At 43.0% G+C, this 22,414-nt stretch overlaps 1 protein-coding gene across 1 annotated transcript in view; it reads left to right on the top strand.

Annotated features, from left to right (window-relative positions):
- The first annotated feature begins 3,446 nt into the window (after positions 1-3,446).
- Positions 3,447-22,414, top strand: part of LOC116388389 (neural-cadherin-like) — a 77,678-nt gene continuing 58,710 nt past the window's right edge. The window contains exon 1 of the mRNA XM_031856185.1: positions 3,447-5,052. Within this exon, the coding sequence (XP_031712045.1) occupies positions 4,053-5,052 (1,000 nt within the window). The 5' untranslated portion in view covers positions 3,447-4,052. The remainder of the gene's footprint in view (positions 5,053-22,414) is intronic.

The raw sequence follows: 22,414 nt of genomic DNA, 5'->3' as shown, positions 1-22,414 counted from the left end.
TTTCTTCCTCCCCCCCCTTTTTTTCCTTCCTTCCCCACCACCCCCCCCCTCCCCCACCCCCCCCCCCCCCCCCCCCCCCCCCCCCCTGGACAGCAGTGATGAGTAACCACAGGGCCCCTCTCCTGGATAAGGGACCTCTATTGGAGGGCACCAATGTATGATATATGAACATTAGGTCCATTTAGACGTACTCCTATTAAGAAAGCCACTTAACAGAGTTCATAGAGTCAGAAGAAGTTAAGGAATGAGGCAGGGTTTCTAAAACAGAAGGGAATATCCCTAATCTATTTTAATCTCTCTGACACTGAGTCATCGCTGACAGTTCTCACAGTTTTGCAAAGAGAAATGGAGGCTGAGAAGGTCTGAATATAAGACGAGAGGATGAAGATCAGACAGTTGGATCCACTGGTCTAACCATTATTAATGGGTGGGGGGGTGGAGCTGTGTTATTTTGGTCCCATGTGTAAATGATTAGAGATGCTGCAGGACCGCCACAGCTAAAGACATGATTAAGTCTGCTTGGCTCGGGAAGCCTTCAGTATTTTTTCGAATCCTTCCCCCAAATGGGTCCCTCATAATCCTCTCATCCTCGTAAATATCACATTATTGAATTTACACTGTTAGTTCATAGCCTTGAACTGGCCGAGTAATGGAAACCTGCCTAATGGCTTGCTGGGAGAAGCATTGAGGAGGTTCATTATGTGTTCGAGGTTATGTTCTCACTCTCTTAACTGTGTTTCAAAGAGAACATCATCACTGCCAGAGGGACTCCGAGCTGTGCTAATTTTCATCTTCTTTTATTTTTCAATGACCATCTCATGTGTCCTTTGATCCTGCGAGAAATCTTTTGATGTGCCGATAGAAAGCCGTAATTGTTCAAATCAATGGACATTTATCAATGTGCTAATCTCTGTGGCAACCCCCGGCTCCACCAATCACAGTGTAGCTATAATAAAGCGCTCTTCAGACAAAGACGTGGCCCTGAAGTTTACACATTTTGATTCTACCATAACAACAGGCCATGCATTAAACATTCAATTGTTTTTGGGCTTTGTCCTTCAAAGTGGCTGCTGTTCTCATTTCGTTATACTTTCCGAGTCTTTCAATGAACAACAGCTCTTATGAGATGAGGCATTCTAAGAAAAGGCTAAAGAGACGCTCGGTAATTAGATGGTTTGGTTTTGTTGCTGTTTTTCCACACAACTGACATTTTCAAAACCAGATGGTACCTGCATTGCATTATTAGTAGTGAAGGGAAATTCTGAACCTGGTTTCTCACGTTGCTCCATAATTAATACCTCTATTTATAAACACTTTTGGTTTCTACAGCACAGCTTAAATACTACAGTAGGTGGTAGAAGCCTTAAGGGGATCACAGATCAAATCTAATTAGCCGTACCTAATACATGAGGGAAATGTCTTTATATTTATCCAGCTCCTCCTAAATGCTTTTTGCCGTCAGGTTGTGATGAGTGAAAATGTCCTGAGGGGCTCATAGACAACACAACAATGCAAGGCACTACAGAGCTGTCATGGTTGTTTCCATAAATGGCTCTTTGCAGCTCATCCAGGGGAACATGTGGTGTAAGGTTTCCATAAATGTTCACTATAAATGTTCACAGATGAATAGCAACCAGAGAGCTGGATGCTTAGTCATCCATATTAATTGCCCTGTCGTTCTTTAATAAACCTGCCTGTTTCAGACAATTATTTCATTGACTTTTGCTGAACAGTCTATTTTAAACTCTACTTACTCTGTAGCGTAAACTGCCTATTAACTGATGTTGGTGCCAATTCCTCTTAACACTACCTTCCATCATTTCCTGTCCTTTTTTTATTTTTTTTAACCCGGCTTTTCCAGGAATAATGATCGACAACCTGCAACTTACAGAACAGGAAAGCTGCAGTGTGGGATCTTCACCCCCCCCCCCCCCCAATCCCTTCATCCCTTGTCTCTAAGGAGCACACAAGCAAAGGTAGAATGTTTTAAATGCTACAGCATTGGCCTTCATAGGTTATGTCTGCCTCTGTTTGAGTGAAGGGAATGGATTCAGTCAATTATTCAGTAAGTAGCATGAAGCATTCTAATGCTCGTCGGCCGCTTTCTTCAGTTAGATGTCTTTCCTTTAATGCCCTGCAGCTCTCAGTTATCTGGTGGAGAAGATGGATGATGAGACCGTTTCATGATTTAAAAAAAAGAAAAAAAATTAATTACAGCTTTGTTGTTTTTATGTAGTGTATGTTGGCGTTTCATCTCGGTGGATGACTGCTGCAACCCTCAAGTAAACTATCCCTCACACTCTGGCCTGGCCCTCGTGATTGAATTAGCCTTTGCTACAGCTATCTGCCATGCTGGCGGTCACGGGGAATTTCACCATGTGAGACAACACGATAAAAGACAGGATTTTGATTTGCATTCATGAAAGCACTTAGGAAGTTCAAAGAGAAGTTGCAGGCCATCTACACCCTCCCTGTCATATTTTGGTCTGAGGCTGTTTCGGTGGACATATTTTGAGCTGCCTTTCCTACCTGGGGTCAAAGATCGTGAAAGCACCAGTGAGTGTGGCTCATGGGATGTGGGGACGCAGCCCACAGCTTGCTTGCGCCATGTAAGCGATCAGCCAATATGAGCTTTGTGCTCCAGCTGCAGGCTGTGATTCAAAATTGTCTGGAGGCTCACCGCCAGTTACCGGAGTTATTGCCTGAAAAGAACAGTTTACTGCGGAGAGTGGTTTCGGGTAAAATTGCGGTGATGGATTGGGGTTGCAAATTGATAAGGATCTTTCAACAGGAGCTTTGATGAGTTTCCAAACTGAATAGAGATGTAGCCAATGTGTGAGCGGAGGAACGGCATTGAATTACCGGTCCAGTCTAACGTCGCACCCTCAATGCATATGGATATTGATTCATGCACGTCTAAAGGAAAGATTGATATGACATGGGAGTTTACAGCCGGGCTCTCTAGCCCATTATTTCCTCATCTTTTGACAATTCCTAGCCTTGCTGTCTGTGTAATATTTAGTCTTCTGACTTGTCAGAGAAGTGAGGTGAATTGGAAGTGTTCCGTCTGTGGGAATTAGCAGGAGACACCTACAGATTAGGTTTCAAGTGCTCTGGCTGCTCGGCAGCTTAGCAGAGTGGGATGGGAAAGGAGGAGCAATCAGGGTGACAATGTTAATGTGAACTCTGGTGTGCACGTAACACTGGCTGCAAAGACAAATGGAGCCACGCAAGGCTGTCTTAAATCATCATGTTTACACAGTTTAACAGCCCAGATCCCAGCAATTGCATTTCAATTTATGCATTTTCCAGATATTTTTTTTTTTTTCAATCTGTAAATGAAACGTGATTGTGTGAACATGTGATTGAAAGAACTGTAACCTAAAGTTTAAAGAGGGATTTAGCTCGTGGATCCATTTCCTCAGACAGGCAGGGAGACGATGAGTGTGCAGTGCGCCAGTAATTCCTCCTTCAACAACAACTGTAGAAGTGTTCTTGAGCAAGGCAGCCCTGACTACTTCACCAGAGCCAGTATTTGTTTCCTGCCCGAGCGTCAGAATGAAGGATAGCCTGTGTGTTAACTCGACTTTCTCTGGAAAGGAAGGATGAGTGATTTTCTCTCTGTCCCCATCTCTTCCCGCTGAGAGCGGTGTTCTACAGCTGGGGAGGCTCTTGCTGCGTGTGCACAGGCTCAGTGGAGAGGTTTGAGGCGGGGACCCTCCTGACCAGCACACAGGGTGGGGTTCACTGAGGAGATCCGTCCCTAGTGCGCCGCCACGCCCCCGCGCTTGGCGCTGTCCGGTGCTCTGGTGCTGAACGCTGGATACGAGCACAGCCAACTGCCTGCAGCGCTGTGGACTGCCTGAACGCAGCTGCATGGAGACCGGAGACGGATCTCCTTTAGGATGAACAAGCTTTAAGTTGAGGGGGGGTTCTCCTGGAAGGATCATAACGTGGATAACTATGAAGGAAATCTTTCTCAGGTGTTTCTCTTTTCTGTTTTAATGATTTTCCACCAACCCCCCCTGAGGGGCACATAACTTGCCACCAACATGATTTGGGGTGTTTTGTTATGCTGCCTTCTGACGCCGGCTGCTGGACATCAAACACGGGAGCGACTGCCGTTCTTCCACGGGCATGTTTTTGAGAACTCCCCGTCGGCTTCTAAAGTAAACGGACTGAGCATTCCGGTGAGGCGCATCGACGCGCAAAAATGGTGCCCACTCTCCGGGATGCACTTCAAACTGTACGGAAACGACAGCGACGATTTCCGCGCCTTCGCCCACCACAAGCGGGGGAATATAATGCTCAAAACTTCCAGGGTTTTGGACAGAGAGGCTCGCTCAGAATACCTGCTGAGACTTGGTCTATGTTGCCAGACCTGCGCCTCGGAGTCCGTCGTCTGCCAGGTCGCGTCGGTGAAAGTGGACGTTTTGGACACCAACGATCACGAGCCGACCTTTCGCGGCGCGGACGCCGTTCACCTAACTTTAGATGACACCACGGCTCTCCGTAGCGTGGTTTACAGGCTGGAGGCTGTCGACGCAGACAGCGGCAATAACGCGGAGTTGACATACATTTCCATCCCCAAAAATGGCAGTTTCTACGTTGTCCCGAAAACAGGGGAAGTTTTGCTGGTTGACTCTATCCTGGGGCTCCCCTCTAAAGTCAAATTCTATGTGTTTGCCAGAGATCACGGGTGGCCCCCTCTGACCAGTAAAAGTGTAGTGGTTACTGTTGCTCCACAGCGGTGGGCGACGCGTGCCGCTGAAGTAGCGGGGTCAGGGAGGGGAGGACGGTCGCCGAGGGCTCTAATTGAACCAGGCACAGCGCTTTCCCTCAACGTGTCTGAAGACGCCAGCATTGGCTCAGTCATAACGAGCCTGAGTCCCACCAGGTTTCCGTCAGCCGCCTACGAGTTGGTTTACCCGGAGTCAGAGAGCTCTCCTGTCACCGTGGGGCGCGAGAGCGGAGATATCACGATAAGCAGGAGGCTGGATAGGGAGACAGAGCCTTTCCTGGAGCTCACTGTTAAGATTCAGGATAAACGAGGTGTGTATTATTCCTCCATTAATCCGCACTAAAGTGAGGCCATGTACCCCCCCCCCCCTTTCCCAAGAAATAATTTGCATTGTGGAGATGATGCCCTATTTTAATGGCATTCAGCACATTACATGCACATGGTAAAACTGTTCTGCCATCTGGACACATCACCCGTCATCAGTGGAGCCCCTCAACAGGCCTGACATATCCATCATATCCATACAGGGCTGTCAGTGTAGCTGCAGCACAGGATCATTCCACAGGTGTGCCTCATTATCATCCACCCAGCCACATATCTGGAATATGAGCTCTAACATTGCAATACATTTAAAAAAAAAGTATTTCAAAATGTATCCAATTTATTAAGATATGCATGAGATATTTCAATTATGGTTGAATATTACAAGCTCATTTGTAGCAGGGAGAACATTTTTTTTCCCTCCAGTTTATGTTTAAGTGTCTTTTGTGAACCGGTTGCAGTATGTCCTTGATTGACAGAGTATGCAACTGTGAAGTTGTTTTCAGAGCTAATCCTTGCAGAGTGGCAAACCACTGCGACCCTCGCTCCCTCTCATCTACTGGCATTACCCCTCTAATCCTCCTCTCATTCACTCTCTAGTCCCAGGGATTTGAGTAGAGCACTGCCACAGCCAGGCAACCTCTCAAATTCAAAGGTGAAACTAGTGTGTATCAAATGTATACGTTTTGTTTTTGCTCCTCCAAAAGTTAGACTTCTTAAAAAGCAAGAAAACAAAAACAAGGAATTTAAAATGATTTGCTTTGTAATTGAGCTACGCAGTGTGCAAGAAACAGTGTGCGCTGTTTGTCTGGAGGTTTTTCAGAGAGAGCAAAAATAGTCAGAAGAATTTTTTTTTTGTTCCGCACAGATGCTTAACAGAAATAAGCCACTCCAGCCTGACAGATATTCAGATACTTTCCCACCATTTTACCTCTCTTGCCTGCGAAAATCTCCTCTCCTGATCAAAGGCATGGCATGTTCTTTATCCTGCGACTACAGCTTTCCAGACAGAATCCTGAACGCGAGTCTGGGAGGACAGGCCTTTCTTCTGCTTGTCTCACTCCCAATCCCTGCATGCACATCTCTCTGAGTGAATGAGTCCATTTTAGCTGTTTTTTTAGAAATGTTTTTTTTTTTAAAGATTCAACCCTAATCTCTCTTGTGAATTTGCTTCTCACTGCTGCTTGTGGGTTTGCTTGGGTGTTGTAATAAATCTGTTGTCCGTTCCATAGATAAAGGAGTTCCGAGACACAAATAAAGAGAGAGAGAGAGAAAAGAATGAGCGAGATGCTTTGTATATGTGAGTCTTTGTAGGCGTATGTTTTGTATGCAAATGTGAGACTGCACGGTCACACTAAGGCACGACCCCAGGCACGATAACAACAGTTTTAATAAGGCCCCATATGTTTTATCTGCTCGACTTATTTCCCAACCGTGGACTCTCTGTAGCATGGAGCTGTCCGTGGTGCTGACAGTCACCTGCTGCATGTCAAACAGAAAACACTGTCAGGCAGCAGTCTGCCAGCAGTTCAAAGAATATTCAAGTCAGTGGCATTCAGTGCGAACCATAACAGTATTTACTACATTATTCACATACGAGGGGGTGGACAAAATAATAGGCACACCCTGACACAATCCAGAGCCACAACATGTCAAAAACCAGAAGCAGAGGTGAAATCACGCCTCTCAGGTACTGCCTGTGCCTTTGTAACAGTACAGTCAGGTTTCTTTTTTTCGCAGCATCTTTATAGGATCATATTCTACTCTAATTGTTGAGTCTTCCTTTCATTTCATTCACACACCTTGTGTATACTGTCACTTTCATTCTAACACAGATGTACCAATGGTGAAAAATCTAGCCTTTCATCCTCTTCTTCTACAAAACTAAAATTGCTGCTTCCTCTACTTTTATTACAACTACTATTAACACAATTACCATAAAGCCATATCGTCTGTCCTGTATGTAAATGTCTACCTTATTGATTTTCTGTTTACTCTCCTGGATAACTCCAAGAATGCACACATGTCCGTTACAGTCTGTGTGGGGGGAAAGAGTGCTGTGGCTATTAACTGGTGAATGTAGATTTACTAAATGTGAAGTGAATGTGTTCATTAGCTGGTTAATGTGGGCATGAGATGCATATCCCACTGGTGCGAGGCTTTCTTATGTTAATAAGGTGGCAGTGAGCACATCGTTATGATTAGAGCCATCACAAGAGCGGTTATTTGTGCTGTTCAAATGGAGATTAAAAAGTCTAGTTCGACACTTAGATATCTCAGATGAATTATTCTGGCACGCTGCATATAAGGGGGAGATGGAGCAGCAGCACTGGATTACTCTCAGTATGGGGTCCATCCTCATTGACATACTTACCTGAAAAAAAACGTGCTTACCAAAAACTCATCCTCTGCCCCCCCCCCTCCCCCCATGCCTCTAAGATGTGATTTGTTTGAACACTGAGCCGTCTTTGAATTCTGTTGTATTAATCAAAATCCATATTGAAATGTTTTATTTGAATAAATGTTGAATCATAAGGGCTAAATATGCCAAATTCTTTTCAGGACAGAGTGCCACAGTTGTTTGCACACAATTTACCCAGGAAATGCACAGTTTGTCATCCATTTATTAAAAGATACACAGGCCTACATCTAGTAAATGTGGTTGCTTCATAGTCATGAATACAATTAAGATAATTTACCATATCTCTCATATCTCTCATATCCGATATAATTAGTCATCATCGTGATTGCCATTTTCTGCAGATATCGACCATTCAATGTAATCGTGCAACATATTGTCACATACGACCGCTCAGTGTAAACACTGACTTTGCTTAACCAGTTTGGGATTCTTCTTTACTCTCTCTCATTCCTGAAGTAATATTCTTATATTACATATTACCATCACTGCGCTGTGATTCATTACACCACTTACTTTTTAATCACACCCACAAAGTTAGGAAATACTTTCTCTTTTGCAAAAACAAAACAAACATTTTCACTTAATTTCTTTTCTTTGAATCATTACTGTGCTCGAAACTCTTTTACGTAATCAGTATATTAGGTTGTGTAACTCATTATTAGAGTATATGTATGGAGCATTATTTTCAGATAGCTGTAAAAGATCATAGTAAGACATTTTGGGGGGGATCTAATAAGGGCTTTACTGCATGTGCATAGACAGGATTTCAGGACCCCCTGACAAGCTTTGACACTGTTCCTCTCACTCATGCATTATATTTTGTGTAACTATCTTGCTCAGGGGCCCATGGAAGTCTTCCTCCTTTCTCCTTGACTAGATCCCCTGCTAATGCTGGAGACATATTTACCTGCTAATCTATATTCAGTACACCAATAATCCCCAGAGAAAACAATGAAGTGATATTTTTCTGACACAGCCTCTGTGTATCAAACCAGCGGTATAAGAAGGGAAGAAAAGTAATGGAAGTAGGCCATGACTCATGACTCACAGAAACTGGTTATGTGGTGTTGTTTTTGAGGAGAGGGAGTGAGGGACCTCTACAGCTCTTCCTGTAACGGATTTCTGCTGGCCCACAGAGGACGTCACTTTAGATTTATATTGGTGGGGATTTTTTTTTTTTGCGTTTTGCTGTTGGTTTGTCCCACCCGAAGAATTCTTTTCTTCGCACCTGAGTAGGAATCTGCTAATGGTATTTGACGTGTTAGGAGGAGTATTGAATAAGTGGTGCATTCCTTTGTGAGTTGGAGTGGGGGATGTTGTAGTGGTTTCTCCCTCTCCGTTGGGTATCTGTGGGCAGGGTGGCATTCAGCTTGTGGTAATCACCTCGTCTCAGCCTGTTTGTCAGGGAACAATATTCTGCTCTCTCTCCGGCCTAGTCTCTCCTCCGTTCTCCATCTCATAATCAGCATCTTGCCTCATGCTGACTTTAATCCAATTTCCCCTTTCATACTCCTCCTCCCCCCCCCCCCCCCCCCCCCCCCCACACACACACCACCACCACCACTGCTGTATTTGCATATTCATCTTGTGATGTGAAATGAATTGAGAAGAGACCCGATCTCATTTTTGTTTGTAATTTGTGACTGTGGGGCTGTTTGTTTAAGTAGAAAACAATTTCACAAAAAAGCTGTCTGCATTTATTCAATTTAGTCAGAATGCCTGTGGTGATTATGCTTTATTATGTGTGTTCAATTGTGAGCATGTGGGGTCGCATGTGCATATGCACGAGGCATTTTTTCACATGTACAAATCTTATTGTGTAAATTTGTTTGAGTATCAGTCTGTGCTTGTGTTAAATGTTATCATTGTCCTTTTAGTATCCAGATTCCCAGCAGCAGAGATTTTCAGATGTGTTGCCTGACAACATGCTAACTGTAACATGTCTGCAGCGTTTGATTTCTGCTCTGTGGTCTCTCAGATATCAAATGGATGTGTCTAAGCAACATCCCTGCAGCCCTCTCTTCTCTATAGTCCTTGTATGTATCTGATGCCATGTAGGAGGGAAGGGGAGTGTGTGTGCCACAGCTTCTTTTTTTTAAGATGGGATTAAGCACAGGAAGCAGGGAGAGGAAGGAAAGTAGCTCTCCTGCAAGAGTTATTTAAAGTGGGTACAAGGCACTTCTATTGGGGCACAGAAAGGTCAGGACAAGCTGTAATGCTGGGGGCATGGTCACAGAGTGTGGCTTTATGACCAAGAAGGTTAAGTGAGGCAAAGGTGAAAAACAAGTGAGAACAAGGAAGGATGGAGGCAGAAAAAGATGGAAGGAGTGTGCTAATGCATGTCTGTGGGAGATTGTTTTTCCCTGTGTGCCTATGAGCTTGACTGAAGATAAGTAAAGGGCAGCCAGATCAGAGGCAGGGAGTTGTGTACTGCTGATGAGAGGTCAGCCTGGTGAAACACAATTGTCAGACGGTTAGAGGGCAGAAAGTGAGAAACTATTTGGGTGGCAGGACGGGAATGAGGTGTGCATGTACTCTGGTCTGTCGGAGAGTGGATGGCTACAGGGCACAGGGGGTATAGTACTGTACTGTACAAATGTGAAAAGGGCAATGTGAGCTAGTATTTGTCTGAAGATTGTTGGGGGGTGGGGGGGGGTACAGAGTATTGAGACGTATTTAAATTTGGAGCTCAGTGGGATCATTGTTATGTAAGGTAACACATCAAAATAAGTTGTTTGTCATCGCACTTCGTAAGCATTTTCTGATCTGACACCCCTGTCAGCAGGACGACATTATCTGTCTGTGCCTTCCAGAAGCGTTACAAGTAACTGCTGACAAGGCTAGGTTTAGGGGCAGATTGTGTTTTGGGTTGAAAAAAACATGACTTTGTTAAAGGAACAGTGTGTGTAGCATTTAGAGGGATCAATTGGTACAAATGGAATATAACATTATTAAATATGTTAAAAAAACGAACAATGGCTCTAGATAGCGCTTGCGTGTTTTTGCGTTGGCCGCTATAGTTTTCCTAGACGCTTGGCGCCCGGGAGAGATTTTAGTGGGGTGTGATGTGTAGCCTCGCCGCTAGATGCCGCCAGATCCTCCACACTAGACCTTTATGGTTAGATTACCTTTGTCGTCATGGTTAAAACAATAACACTCACTTCTGTTGGCGGTAAACAGAAAGTGAATATCGTGTCAAAGGCGAACGTTTTGAGGACTCGTCCAACACCCCGCCCTCCTAACTTTGTCGGACTTTGTGGCTTCAGAACAACGTTACACTTTCTGACCTTCCAGTCATAATTCCTAAAGGTCTGACAATGGAGCTGTTGCTGTTCTTTTTCTTTGGAGGACACTATGCAGGAATTGCTGTGGCACTAAAACTGGGTCAGTGGCCTGCCGTGACTCAATGAATATACCTGATAGCATAAACGCCGAGTTTTATCAAGACATTACAATGACAATGACAGAAACTGCATTCGACGTGAATCAGTCAAGTCCGATCTGCTTGATCCACTGACCCTCACAGCAGATCAAATTGGCGGAACTACCAGAGAAACAGGGAGGAAAATATCTGCGCGTGTATGCTGATGTCAGAGCAGGACACGTTGTCCAAAACATAATTATACAGCCGAAGATGTGAAATGAGCGCACAGTGTACACTGTCTGTCTGTCATTCTGTTTACACGAGCAATGCATATCTCATTACAGCAGAAACCTCAACAGTCGACCCAAATAAATGACGCTGGTTGTGTGAGGTGTGGTAGGAGATGTGAGTGCTGCATAAGGCACAGCGCTGTGAGTTTTTATTTGGCCAAGGGTCTGCATTATTGATGCCCATTACCACAGACTTTGTCAACTCCAGACATTGCACGGAGGCAGTCGCTGTCAGGTAAAAGTCTTCCTGACCTCCAACGGCACAGATTCCCAGAATGCCTCAGTGCAACCTGGTGTCTACCTGTGTGATAAATGAGGACGACTTGCTCATTGTACAATGAGCTTATCGCCAACTGAGAAGGTTTGGTTTTATTCAATCTAATCCATGATGTGCTGACACCAACTGAGTTGGAGACAAAGGTTTGAGGGTTTCATTGAAGTAATTTAATCTTCTGCGATTGTGTTTTGCCAAATTTGGAATAATTTGTAATGAACACAGTAACAGTTTATTTCACTGGCTGTCCCCTCCACACCTGCCATTTTCCCTGTCCATTTAAAACGTGTGTTCTGGCTCCACCTTTGCATGCCGGATAGCCTCTCTGTGGCTTTCCCCTAAAGGAGCTGAATTGATTTTGTGCTATTGATTAACCCAAAGCTGTTTTGCTCCCAGTCACAAAACATCACTTTAAACAACAATTTATATGTCGCACAACAGGCTCTGACAGACTGTTGCTGATAGTTTACAAACTCGTGGTGAGGTAGGTGTGTGATTGAGTCCGAAGGCTGAAAGAACTATCCCGAAGCACTCTAATGAATCAGCCTTTCAGACAAGACCGCTAGAATGAGCAAGGGAAAATTGGAGCTAGCGCTGGGATATGTCATGGGAATTCAATGCTTGTGCTTATTTATCTATTTGGTGTTGAATTTCTCAACCTTTTTGTACCCACAGGTCCAATTAACTGAGCATAACAATGGTTGCGGCTCCGCTCTCGGTGGCCCAAAAGAGGCACTGATAAACACACAGGACACAGACAACTTTAAAAGCTTTACTGGGTGAACTGTGAACAAGGAGATTTTTAATGCTGGGAAAAAAAACAGATCACATGGCTGGCCAAGCTGCCCAGTGATATGTTTTGACATGCCGTGAACTTTGCTTCGGAGGAAAGCGCGCAAATTGCAGGAATTGCAGTAATTGCGCAACACCAATTTGCAGTGTGAGCGTGGCTTTTCTTGAAAAGATGAAAATGACTGCCATGCAAAAAGAGATGTTAGAATGAAGAGCAAGACATTTTCTAGTCTTGCTGGCAAACAGAAATACTCTGTAGAAGGAGAGGGGACTGCAGCTCAGATTAGAGAATGTTTTTGAAGACGACGTCCATCTCCCGGTTCGGTTTGCTAATCAATTCCAAGAAACAGGGAGACGGTTTACAACTCCATCACAGCCAGAGGATGAGTTATTACAGTAGCAGATGTTTTTGATGCAGAGGAAATTTAGTACCTCTCAGGGCTGATGAGTCTCCAGGAGGGAGCATGGGCTACATTGGCCGTTTCACTTTCAAATGGAATCTGAGCATGTTTGTGTGTGTGTGAGAGTTGCATATATATAGAGAGATATATAGAGAGATAAACAGAGGATATAAACAGCACAAAGGAGTACATACAAAAGACCATTTTTGTTCCTGCTTGTTTTGTGATCTGGCTTGGACTGTGGATCGCGTGCTTTTGTTATGTCTTTTCCATCTGTATTTGGACATTTCTGTTATGTCTGTTCCAAACTTGGCGGGTGTGCGTGTGGCGCATGTCCGTTGAGGGTTTCTCTGTTTTTTTATTCCAGCTACCAATTTGTGTCCGTTCTCAGCTGGACCATTGAACGTGGGCGGCTTTCTTTCTATCTTCCTCTTTGCCTCGACAGTGTAGGGTTTAATTCTGTGGACTAATCAGACCATATGGTCTCTCCAGTCTTATGATGTGCTGAGAAGGATGGGATAGGGATGCTGCTGCGTCGTTAGTGGTGCCAGCCTTGCTGTGGAAACACATAGACACGCGCCACTGCCATTAAGGATCAAGATCTGGAACGGAGTGCACAGTGTGTGCAGCAGTTCTCATAAGACCTTTTACTCAAAATGAAACAAAGAAAAAGATTCAAAACAAGAGCGTATTTAGACATAATTTTTCACAAGTTATCGACTCATAATTACTCTTGCCCTTTCTGCCCGACACCACGGCTTCTATTTAATCATGTCTTTTCAATAATGAATTGTTTGAATGCGAGTTAACTTGGCTTTGATGGATATCGCTAACGGAGAAACGGCTGCATCTGTCAAACGCTAAATTGAGAATCTGTCCCTAAATGTTCAGTTAACCACATGAAAAATCATGCGCTCAAAGTTACAAATGAGTCACTCAGCCTGTCTTGAAGGGAAAAATTATTTGCCACCTTTTATGTGGATGCCCAATTCATGCTGATGGTAAATGTAATCCGCAGAAGAAATAATTCAACAGGGCTGATATATTGACCGAGAAAGTAGGGGTGTCCTGCTTGCAGAAGCTGTGTGTATTGCGCGTGGCGATCTGCTTCGTTGTATAAAATAAACAAAATAAATGAGGACCATTTTTTACACCTAAACAGAAAAATACAACCGTACACCTTCTGAATTAATTCTCTCTTTCACTGAACTGAGACAGGCCTGATTGCCTTGTTACCTCATTGTAAAACACACTCAATTTAAACTGGACTGAAACAAGATTAGACTCACCAAAACCGTCTTGTTTAGTGCACTGTTCCAACTATCAGCTATTCTGGTTAGGTACAAACGAATCCTTAATTCACAGAGTAAAATGCGAAAATACGTAGGCTCTACAAGTAGGGCTGGGGAGTAATTTGTCTTTCAATGGAATCATACTATGATAAAATCATATGTCAAGATATCGAAATACAAGATAACGTTGTCTCGATTGATAATAACAACCACCAACTAACTCAAATGTCTCAGAAAATCGGATTATTTTGCTGATTTCTCAATGAAATGAGAAAATACAGAGAACATCGGCAAGAACTGCTGGCATTTTCCACATTATATCCCTAAACTCAGATAGATAGCGGTGAGGTTGAAAATATATAATATTTGGATTGAGTGCGAGATCACAGTATATTTACAGTAAATCCTACTGATGGAGCATTAGCTTAAAAAAGATGTTAATATGCGATCATGTTCATCCAATGTGAATGTGTGAACATTATCACAGATTTGGGGCATTAAAGTTGATTAATTTTGGTCTTTACATATGGTAAACATAATCATAGATTTCTGTTTTTTTAAATGTAGCTCAGATAGCAGACATTGTGATAAACCGTGATGAGGTGGGGGAGTTTAACACTTGGTTTCTCTCTCACACAGTGGGTGATAAACATTGATCTTGTTTAATCTTGCTGGTAATGATGGGAGATGATGGTCCTCGGAGGACAGACTGCTCACTGGATTAGATATCTAAATGAGGACTTTATCCTCATCCTCTCTTCCTCTTCCCCCATTACCAATAAGCCAGGTCACATGCTGAGTTACAGTTGAATGCATGTGACTAGTGCAGTGCGTTTTTTTGTGCACATGTGTGTGTATATGTGCAATACAGACAATGGACGACCCATATGTTCTTTTTTTTTTTCTGCGTTTACATTGGAGGAACACTGCCAGAGTCTGCTGCTCCATAATAATCTGCTGCACTTTCGCAGGAATACATTTGCAGTAATGCAACACATTATTGTACCGAAGCACAATAACAGACAGTGATAGGGTGTTCCCAGAATGCCTCTCTCTCTGCTAGACAAACACAGACCCAGGTTCTGGTTTCAGTGATGGATTGATACTGTCTCACCCATACACCGTTGCTTTTTTTCCCCATTATATCTGTGCGGCTCCCTCTGTTGCTTCTGCCTGGCACTGGTCTAGCTGTGCGTATGTGTTTGTGTGTGTTGGCATCTCTAACTGTGCATGGGCTGTCTGTGTGTGTTTGTGTTTCTTTGCCTGTATATGTGCTTCTATGGAAAGATATCGAAAGGGCTCCGAGGACAACCCCCATCAATCACCAACTCGGAAGGAAATGGAGAGAGGAATGGAGTACGCAAAGAGAGATAGAGGTCGCCACAGGAAGCAGCATTTGTAGAAAAGGAGAGGGGCAGACAGAGGAAAAGTAGATGGAGGGATGGAGCAGTCCGGGCTGGCTCTGATTGAGCTGGGTAGTGTAGTTTATATCCTTTAGAGATAAGGCAGCACTGCTCAGCAGCTTCCTCTCCCCCTGTAGCTTGAACTGAGCATGATAATAAGAAAGCGTGAATGGGGCAAATTGAATTAATGCCGCAGCACACCATAAAAGCCCTAACTATAATGCATTTTAAAATCCTATAATGAGCAGAGAGCTAAAATAATTTCACACTCCAGTGAAGAAGATGGTCCTCTAACAGATTTTGGGCCTGGCTGACACCGCCAGGGCTTTTGCCATTTAATGTGACTCTAGGTGCTATGTCGAAATGATACTTACTCTTACTTCCTGGGGTACAGCAGCGTTAGGCAAACTTAGTGAACAAACCATTCGAAATCCCGCATCACATGCAAAGCTTAATCAGAGCGAGGGAGCGGCTGCGTGCATGCTGATGTCTCGCTTGGGTCAGCTTTACAGTCTCGGGGTAAAACAGAATTTCAGGGAGGGCACATCTGCCATGAGAGTACTCCCTCATTACTCTCTATTAACAGCCCATTCAGTGATGGGCACAGCGGCAGGAGTTGGACCCTATCCCACATTTTTCCACACACACACGATTATACGAAGGCACACAGAGAAAAGGCACAGATGTGTGCTGTTATGTGTACACGCAGAGGAACACACAAAGTATTTTTCACTGTTTCCCACCCTGACACGCTCTCAGCTCTCACATCCTCATCACTAGAGTCGTACCGTCATAAAGCTGAAATGACCTCTCTATCATCAAACCGGGGAGAGCGAGAAAGATAGCTGTCTGACACACACTAACACTAACAGACGGGTGCTGATAGAGACTAATGACAAAATGAAAGCCTACGGTATATGAACAGGGCACGTTTCTGGCTGGAATGGAAGAGAGCAACATGGTTTCCTTCGCCTTTTCCTCTTTCCTTCTCTTTTCGACCTTCACGAACATCAAACCCAACCCTACTCACTATTCCTTGAGGACATTTTTTTTTTTTTGTCTGGAACTGCATTGGGTTTCTTTGAACTCCTTACACTTTCCACTTAACCCCAGGCAGGTTTGAGCCGAGGGGGTGAATAGGAGCATCTCACGCATCTGCTTTCGACTGCAAACACACAAAAACACACGTGTACACAGCTACTGTTACACATCAGCGAACACACACAAAAAGTACGCCACACTGACATCACATCCATACATGCAAAGACATTTTCACACACGTGAAAGCCCACAAACACACATGGACACACAAACAAGAGACAATTCAATACTCTGACAACACCAAAGAGTACATAACACACAAACATACACACGGGGTATATACACGTTGGGAAAGCATACCCACTACGTCCACGGCCAAACAACAATTTATGTCTGCATAACTTGTATTGCCGTTGCACATCCATGTCTTTTGTAGTGTAGGTGGTTGGTGGGTGTGTGCACCGCACTGTACGTATGCATGAGTGCATATTATTTCTACAGTAAGTGTCTGCTTGGATAGCGGCTACATTGTTCCATCACAGATTTGAGAATAGAGAGCATACTTCACAGACGTATCTAATTATGTCTGATATCACAGATAGTTGTGAAGATACAATACTTGACTACTAATGCAGTGCTTATGTAAATGAGACCTAATACTTTTCTACAGTTATTTCTCCCCACTTTCATTTGAGAAGAAGCAAGGAGTCCCACACACTGTCAATCACTTGTCATTTTAATTTAATTTGAAAAAGTTCAATTGGTTTGTTTACCTTCACCTGCCCACCAAGAGAAAACAGAGCTGGATGACATTTATAGAACTGAGATTTTAGCTTCTTATGTTGCTTTCCAATCAAGTTTTGCCAGAAGATCTTTTCTTCTTATAAAACAAGATAGATAAGGAGAAAGGGAAAGGGAGCTTTCAACTCCCAATCTACAGAAATCTTACAGAATATTTCTAGTGAAAAAAAACAAGCTGTTTTGTTTCAACTGTTTCAAAGTCTAGATAAGAGATAATAGACAGTCAAGCATCTTCAATCAGGGCCTCGGAACTTTGAAGCCACTTGCCTAAACAAATGTACAAACTGCAACATTGTGTCTTCTTTTAGGACACGATTGAAATCCTAATTACCTATCATTCAACAGTCAACCTGTTACTGCCCTCATTATGCCGTAGGACTGATATTGATCTGTTGGGAACTCTGGGTCCTGTAGTCTTTGAAGGCCTATTTAGCATTTGCTGAAATGGTGAGTGGACTATTAAGCCTGCTTTTATGTGTGTTAGTGCAACTCTTTTGCTTTGTGTAGGCTTCACTGTTTGCATTTCTGATGTTTTGTCACCAGTTGTATTCTCCAGCTTGACACAATAAATGAACACTGCGACAGGGGGGGATTAGTATGCACTACTGCCTAGAGGCAGAGGCAGATAAGAATGTCAATGTCAACATCATCTCTGTGCACCTAGAGCAGCCACGCTGAAAGTCAGGGATGTGTTTAGTACGACGTTAGCTTAGCACAAAGCTTGTGGAAAATATTAGCTTGGCTAGTAAAACTTAAGACTACTGTGGGAAATATTAAGCCTGCATACTGTGCAACATGAGAGCCTGCAAGTTACAAGTTCAAAGTCCTGTTTGTTAGCTCTCCTGGCAGACAGACAGTAGCCCCCCAAAAATACTATAAGAGATTTAACCTTAAAGTTGATTTTTGTTTTATGTATAGCACCTTTCTCCACTCATAACATTGGCTTTCTAAGGGGGTGCACTCACCCACTTAGAACAGAATGGATTCAGTTGTTCATGTGATACAACCCACTGGTTGTATCACATGAACAACTGAATCCATTCTTTTCAGTTCAAATATGTTCAGTTTGTATTGTTTGTGCTGATGATTCAACTGGGAGAGTTGTATCCTGTGTAATTTGGGAGCCTTGGATGCCTGAAATAACTAGGGTTGGATGAAAAACCCCATATATGCTCGGTCAATCGCCGTTCTTGACATTTCTTTATTGATGCAGGAGGGTACAATAACTGCTGGCACATATATGTGGACATTTGTAATGTGGCAGGCATTGTAAAAGTGACAGTTTTGAGCATTTGGTGTGGAAGAGGCTGATAACTGTGTGATAAATCATTTGTCTTTATTGCAACATACTGTGGCCAAGGTAAATACGGGGGGGGGGCAAGACAAAATCAAGCTTAGTGTTTGTACCTTGAGGCCTGCGTGGAATGTTTATACCAATCAACCTTTGTTTGGTAGCTAATGTGAATGTTTGAAGAATGTTTGAAAAGTATGTCTTCCATACATGCAGTTCAACGCAAAAGTGTTTGTGAAAAAAACAAGTATTGTCACTGTAGTCTTTCGGACGCGATCAGACCTTTTTCTTAAGAATTTATAGTCAAAGTCAACGATAAATAAGGTGTCCTTTGTTAACATAGGACGTGAGGCAACCCGACCAAACAGACTTAACCATGGATCTTCTCATGACGCTGATGCCTTTGTGTCTCGGAATTGTAATAACATGACTAAAAAGATCCATGGCAGCATGACTCACTTTCCTTTTAAGAGCAAGCCAAACATTACGGTGCGATGGAAAATTGGAACTGGCTCCATTGACAGCTATTGACTTGAAAGTAATCCAAAACATCAGAAACGTTTTGTGGAGATGGTATGAAATATTTATCTCAACGGTGCCAAATATAAATTCCTCCTGCCTGACAGCAAAAAATATCTCAATTACAGCAGGGTTAGTTGGGTTAGTTATTGACACAGAAACTGATCAGACGCGTAGGGCTCCATGAAGTCCTAAAACAACTGAAAAAGTACATTTCATTTATTTTTTGCATTCTATACAATGTGGACAAAATAACAGCTCATCCGCTCTTCTTATACTACTATGTAGAGCAACAACCATGAAGACATTTTACGTATTTATACTTGTAAGATGTCGGCTACATTTTGACACAGATTGTCTTGGTACTTGAGACACAGAAACACTGCTGACAAAAAGGAGTCTCCGTAATGAAATATGCCATAACTACAATTCATCACTGCTGGATTTTCAACCTTAAACTAATGCACCGTTATTTGTTTACACCTCTAGGGACCGGGGGTTTGTGCTTGAAGTATTTGTTGGACTTCATACATTGTCTTATGACCATAAAAACAATGTTTTCGTAGCATATTAATTTGACTGAGGTTTCTGGGCTAAAACCCGGAAAAGTTTCCACACAATGGGGGGAAGAAGGCCTGTTTTTTAGTACAGACATGACATTTTGATTAACTCAGTTGGGCAAATTTGTATCCTCATCTTTATGGCCTGCAGGAGTGTGATGAGTCATTTTCTAGTGACTAAGGTTCCTGTCATGGATGTATTTTTGCTTCTCCTCTCTTCTGTCGGTTCATGTTCAAATGATGTCTGGTCAGCATGTTGCTTCAGTTAGTCAACAAGCTTTACAATCTCGATGTCAGAGGCAACGCATCCACACGCAGGTGTTGTTTGGAAAATGCAAACGGAGCAGAATCTATGATTCAATCTTTATCAGACAAGAATCACAATCTTAACAGCAGATATTTGACTAGTCAAAGCAGGAAAATAATTAATTGCATTAAAGATGGCTTCATTCCATTAAGGTGAGACAGTTTCAGGGTTTTGGTTATGTGCATGCTTACCTACTGACATGGCTCACTGCGACACTTTATTGATGGGGCCACTGTTAATGTTATTGCTGTCAACACCTATAGTGTACATAAATAAACGCATAATAGTAAAGTACTTAAAAGCCTCCAGAATATGCTCCATGGTGAAACATTTAGATCCTGCTAGACCACATTTGCTTATCCTAGCTACAAGTGGATCATGCTAGCTAGTAGTCTAATTAATTCAAGGGAAACTTTGCGGATAATAAATGCTCTCGCCATGCAGCCTTTCATCTGCATGTACTGCCCGGGCTGCAGTGACACAGAGTCCTCTGTGGCTCCATATCGTGCTAAACTGTAAATCCGCCCACTATTCAGTGATCCAATCAAATGCGAAGGATTAGAGTTAAATCCCTCTTGTAACTGTACACCGCTCAAATCTTCTGTTTCACTGTGAAATACGTCAAAACAGAGGCTAAAGACACTCTAACTTCAGTCATAAAATATATCTTTATATAAGGTTTGTTTTAGCATTTAGTCAATAGTTAACACTCGCGATACACAAAACCTTTGAAGACAGGGAGCGAGATTACATGCAGTAAAGTTGGTGTAGAATAACGTTGCGTTGACAAAGTATTTGCCTTAGACCACAGGGACACCTGAGTTTACTGAATGAACACTGAATACTTTTTCCTGAGAGTTCATGCATGCACTGTCTGAGATTAGCTGTGTGTGTGTGTGTAGGCACTGCCTGCAGTCTTAAGCCTTGGATGCAGGATCCCACAGAGGGAAGAGTATAATCATATAGGCTCTTTATTGAGAATTCTATAATGTGCAGCTGCTTATCTGCCGTTGTCTGTGGCTCTGGATTAAGTATTGTATTGCATTCAATATTGCTTTCTCCTGTTAAAAAAACATACACCTGTTTGCAGTGGGAATGGGAATCAGTCATGGTAATAATGATTGAATCATTGAGAAACTTGACCCAGCATTGTCTATCATTGATTGCAAACCGCCGGCTCAACCGTCGTCATGTTGAGATTCGTTGGGAGGCAATAGATATTCTCTGAATTCGGTATCGAGAACATGTGTTACTGTGTGTAAAATATTAGATGGTAAACGTCTCACAGATATGATAGGTTGCAGAATATTTAATCATATCATATCCCATAGTTGTTTTACATGGACTTTAAAATATTTCAGCTAACTATATTTCCTTTCCCTGAAGGCCACATTCAGTGCCAGCATATCTCCATTGAACACTTGCTCCTCTGTAAATCCTCCTCTTTTATGGAAGTGAATGGGGCACATTTTTCTCTGCTCTAAGCAATAAGAAAAATGGATTGAATTACTTTTGTAATTCTTTTGACTGAACTACAGTGCAAGAAAAAATGAGCCCACCAGAGAAGGGTTTGAGCCAACCACAGCATGCATCTGTGATTAGAGATATAGTGAACATCTTCAGTGGAAGAACCTTTTATTACTATTAGGGCTTATATTACTGCTGTGTGGATCTTTTGTGTTCTCTACTTTGCTCTTCATAGCGAATTTTAGGTATTGCTATCTGTTGGATTGGTGAGTCATGCATTTATCCATACATGCATCTATCTATTATTCTATCTATTTATATCTCACTGCTGAAGAAGTGCAATAGTTGGCGAGTTAGTAGCTACTGTGAGGGCTGTGGAGGCAGAACTATAGCTCCAATTGTGTTGAAGTGAATGGGACATTTTCTCACAAAAGTCACACGTTTTTCTTCCACAAAAGTGTTTCGTCTTTAGTCTTGGTGGCTATTTTGAAAATGATTGTTCCTTTGAATGACATGAAGCTTTAAAACATGGTCTGAAGGTTTGGGGATCACTAAATGTCCCCATAAGCTCCATTGGAAACATAACACTAACACCCACTAACATCTGGCTTTTGTCTTTAGAGGGAAACAGGTTACAATCGGCATTCATTTCCGGAACCAATGACTCTGCATCACAGCTATTTATTGGCTCCAGCTTCGATCAGCAGTGATGGAAACAAACACCATCAATTTTCTTTGTGATCTTTGTGATTTCAAGCATGTTTGTGACATCGAACAATCCCGTCAATATTGTTCCTAAAAGACACATACAGGCCGCTTTATCAAACACTTTGATATGGATTTTCTGCAGAGATGCAGATTTGGAATAAAAAGTGCGGCACTTGAAGATGTCTACCATTTCTAATTGTTCTGGGTTGAAAATGCCTGCATGTGTGTTTACATGGTTGGTGTGTCAGCCTTTCTGAGCTGCAGAGTCCAGTGTGTGTGGTGTTCGGGATTCCTGAGTTAATAGATTTCTGTCCCCCGTGCTTTTAGCGTGTTGATCTCCTGCTGACGGCTTCACACTCTGCTTTAAGCGCAATGATGGGGTGGGGTGGGGTGGGGGGGGGGGGGGGGGGGGGGGGTGGA

This window comes from Anarrhichthys ocellatus, unplaced genomic scaffold (assembly GCF_004355925.1).
Source record: "Anarrhichthys ocellatus isolate YVR2014 unplaced genomic scaffold, GSC_Weel_1.0 scaffold2, whole genome shotgun sequence".
NCBI classification, from domain to species: domain Eukaryota; kingdom Metazoa; phylum Chordata; class Actinopteri; order Perciformes; family Anarhichadidae; genus Anarrhichthys; species Anarrhichthys ocellatus.
Note: the sequence above shows the minus strand (reverse complement) of the source record. Positions and strands in the feature narration are given on the sequence as shown.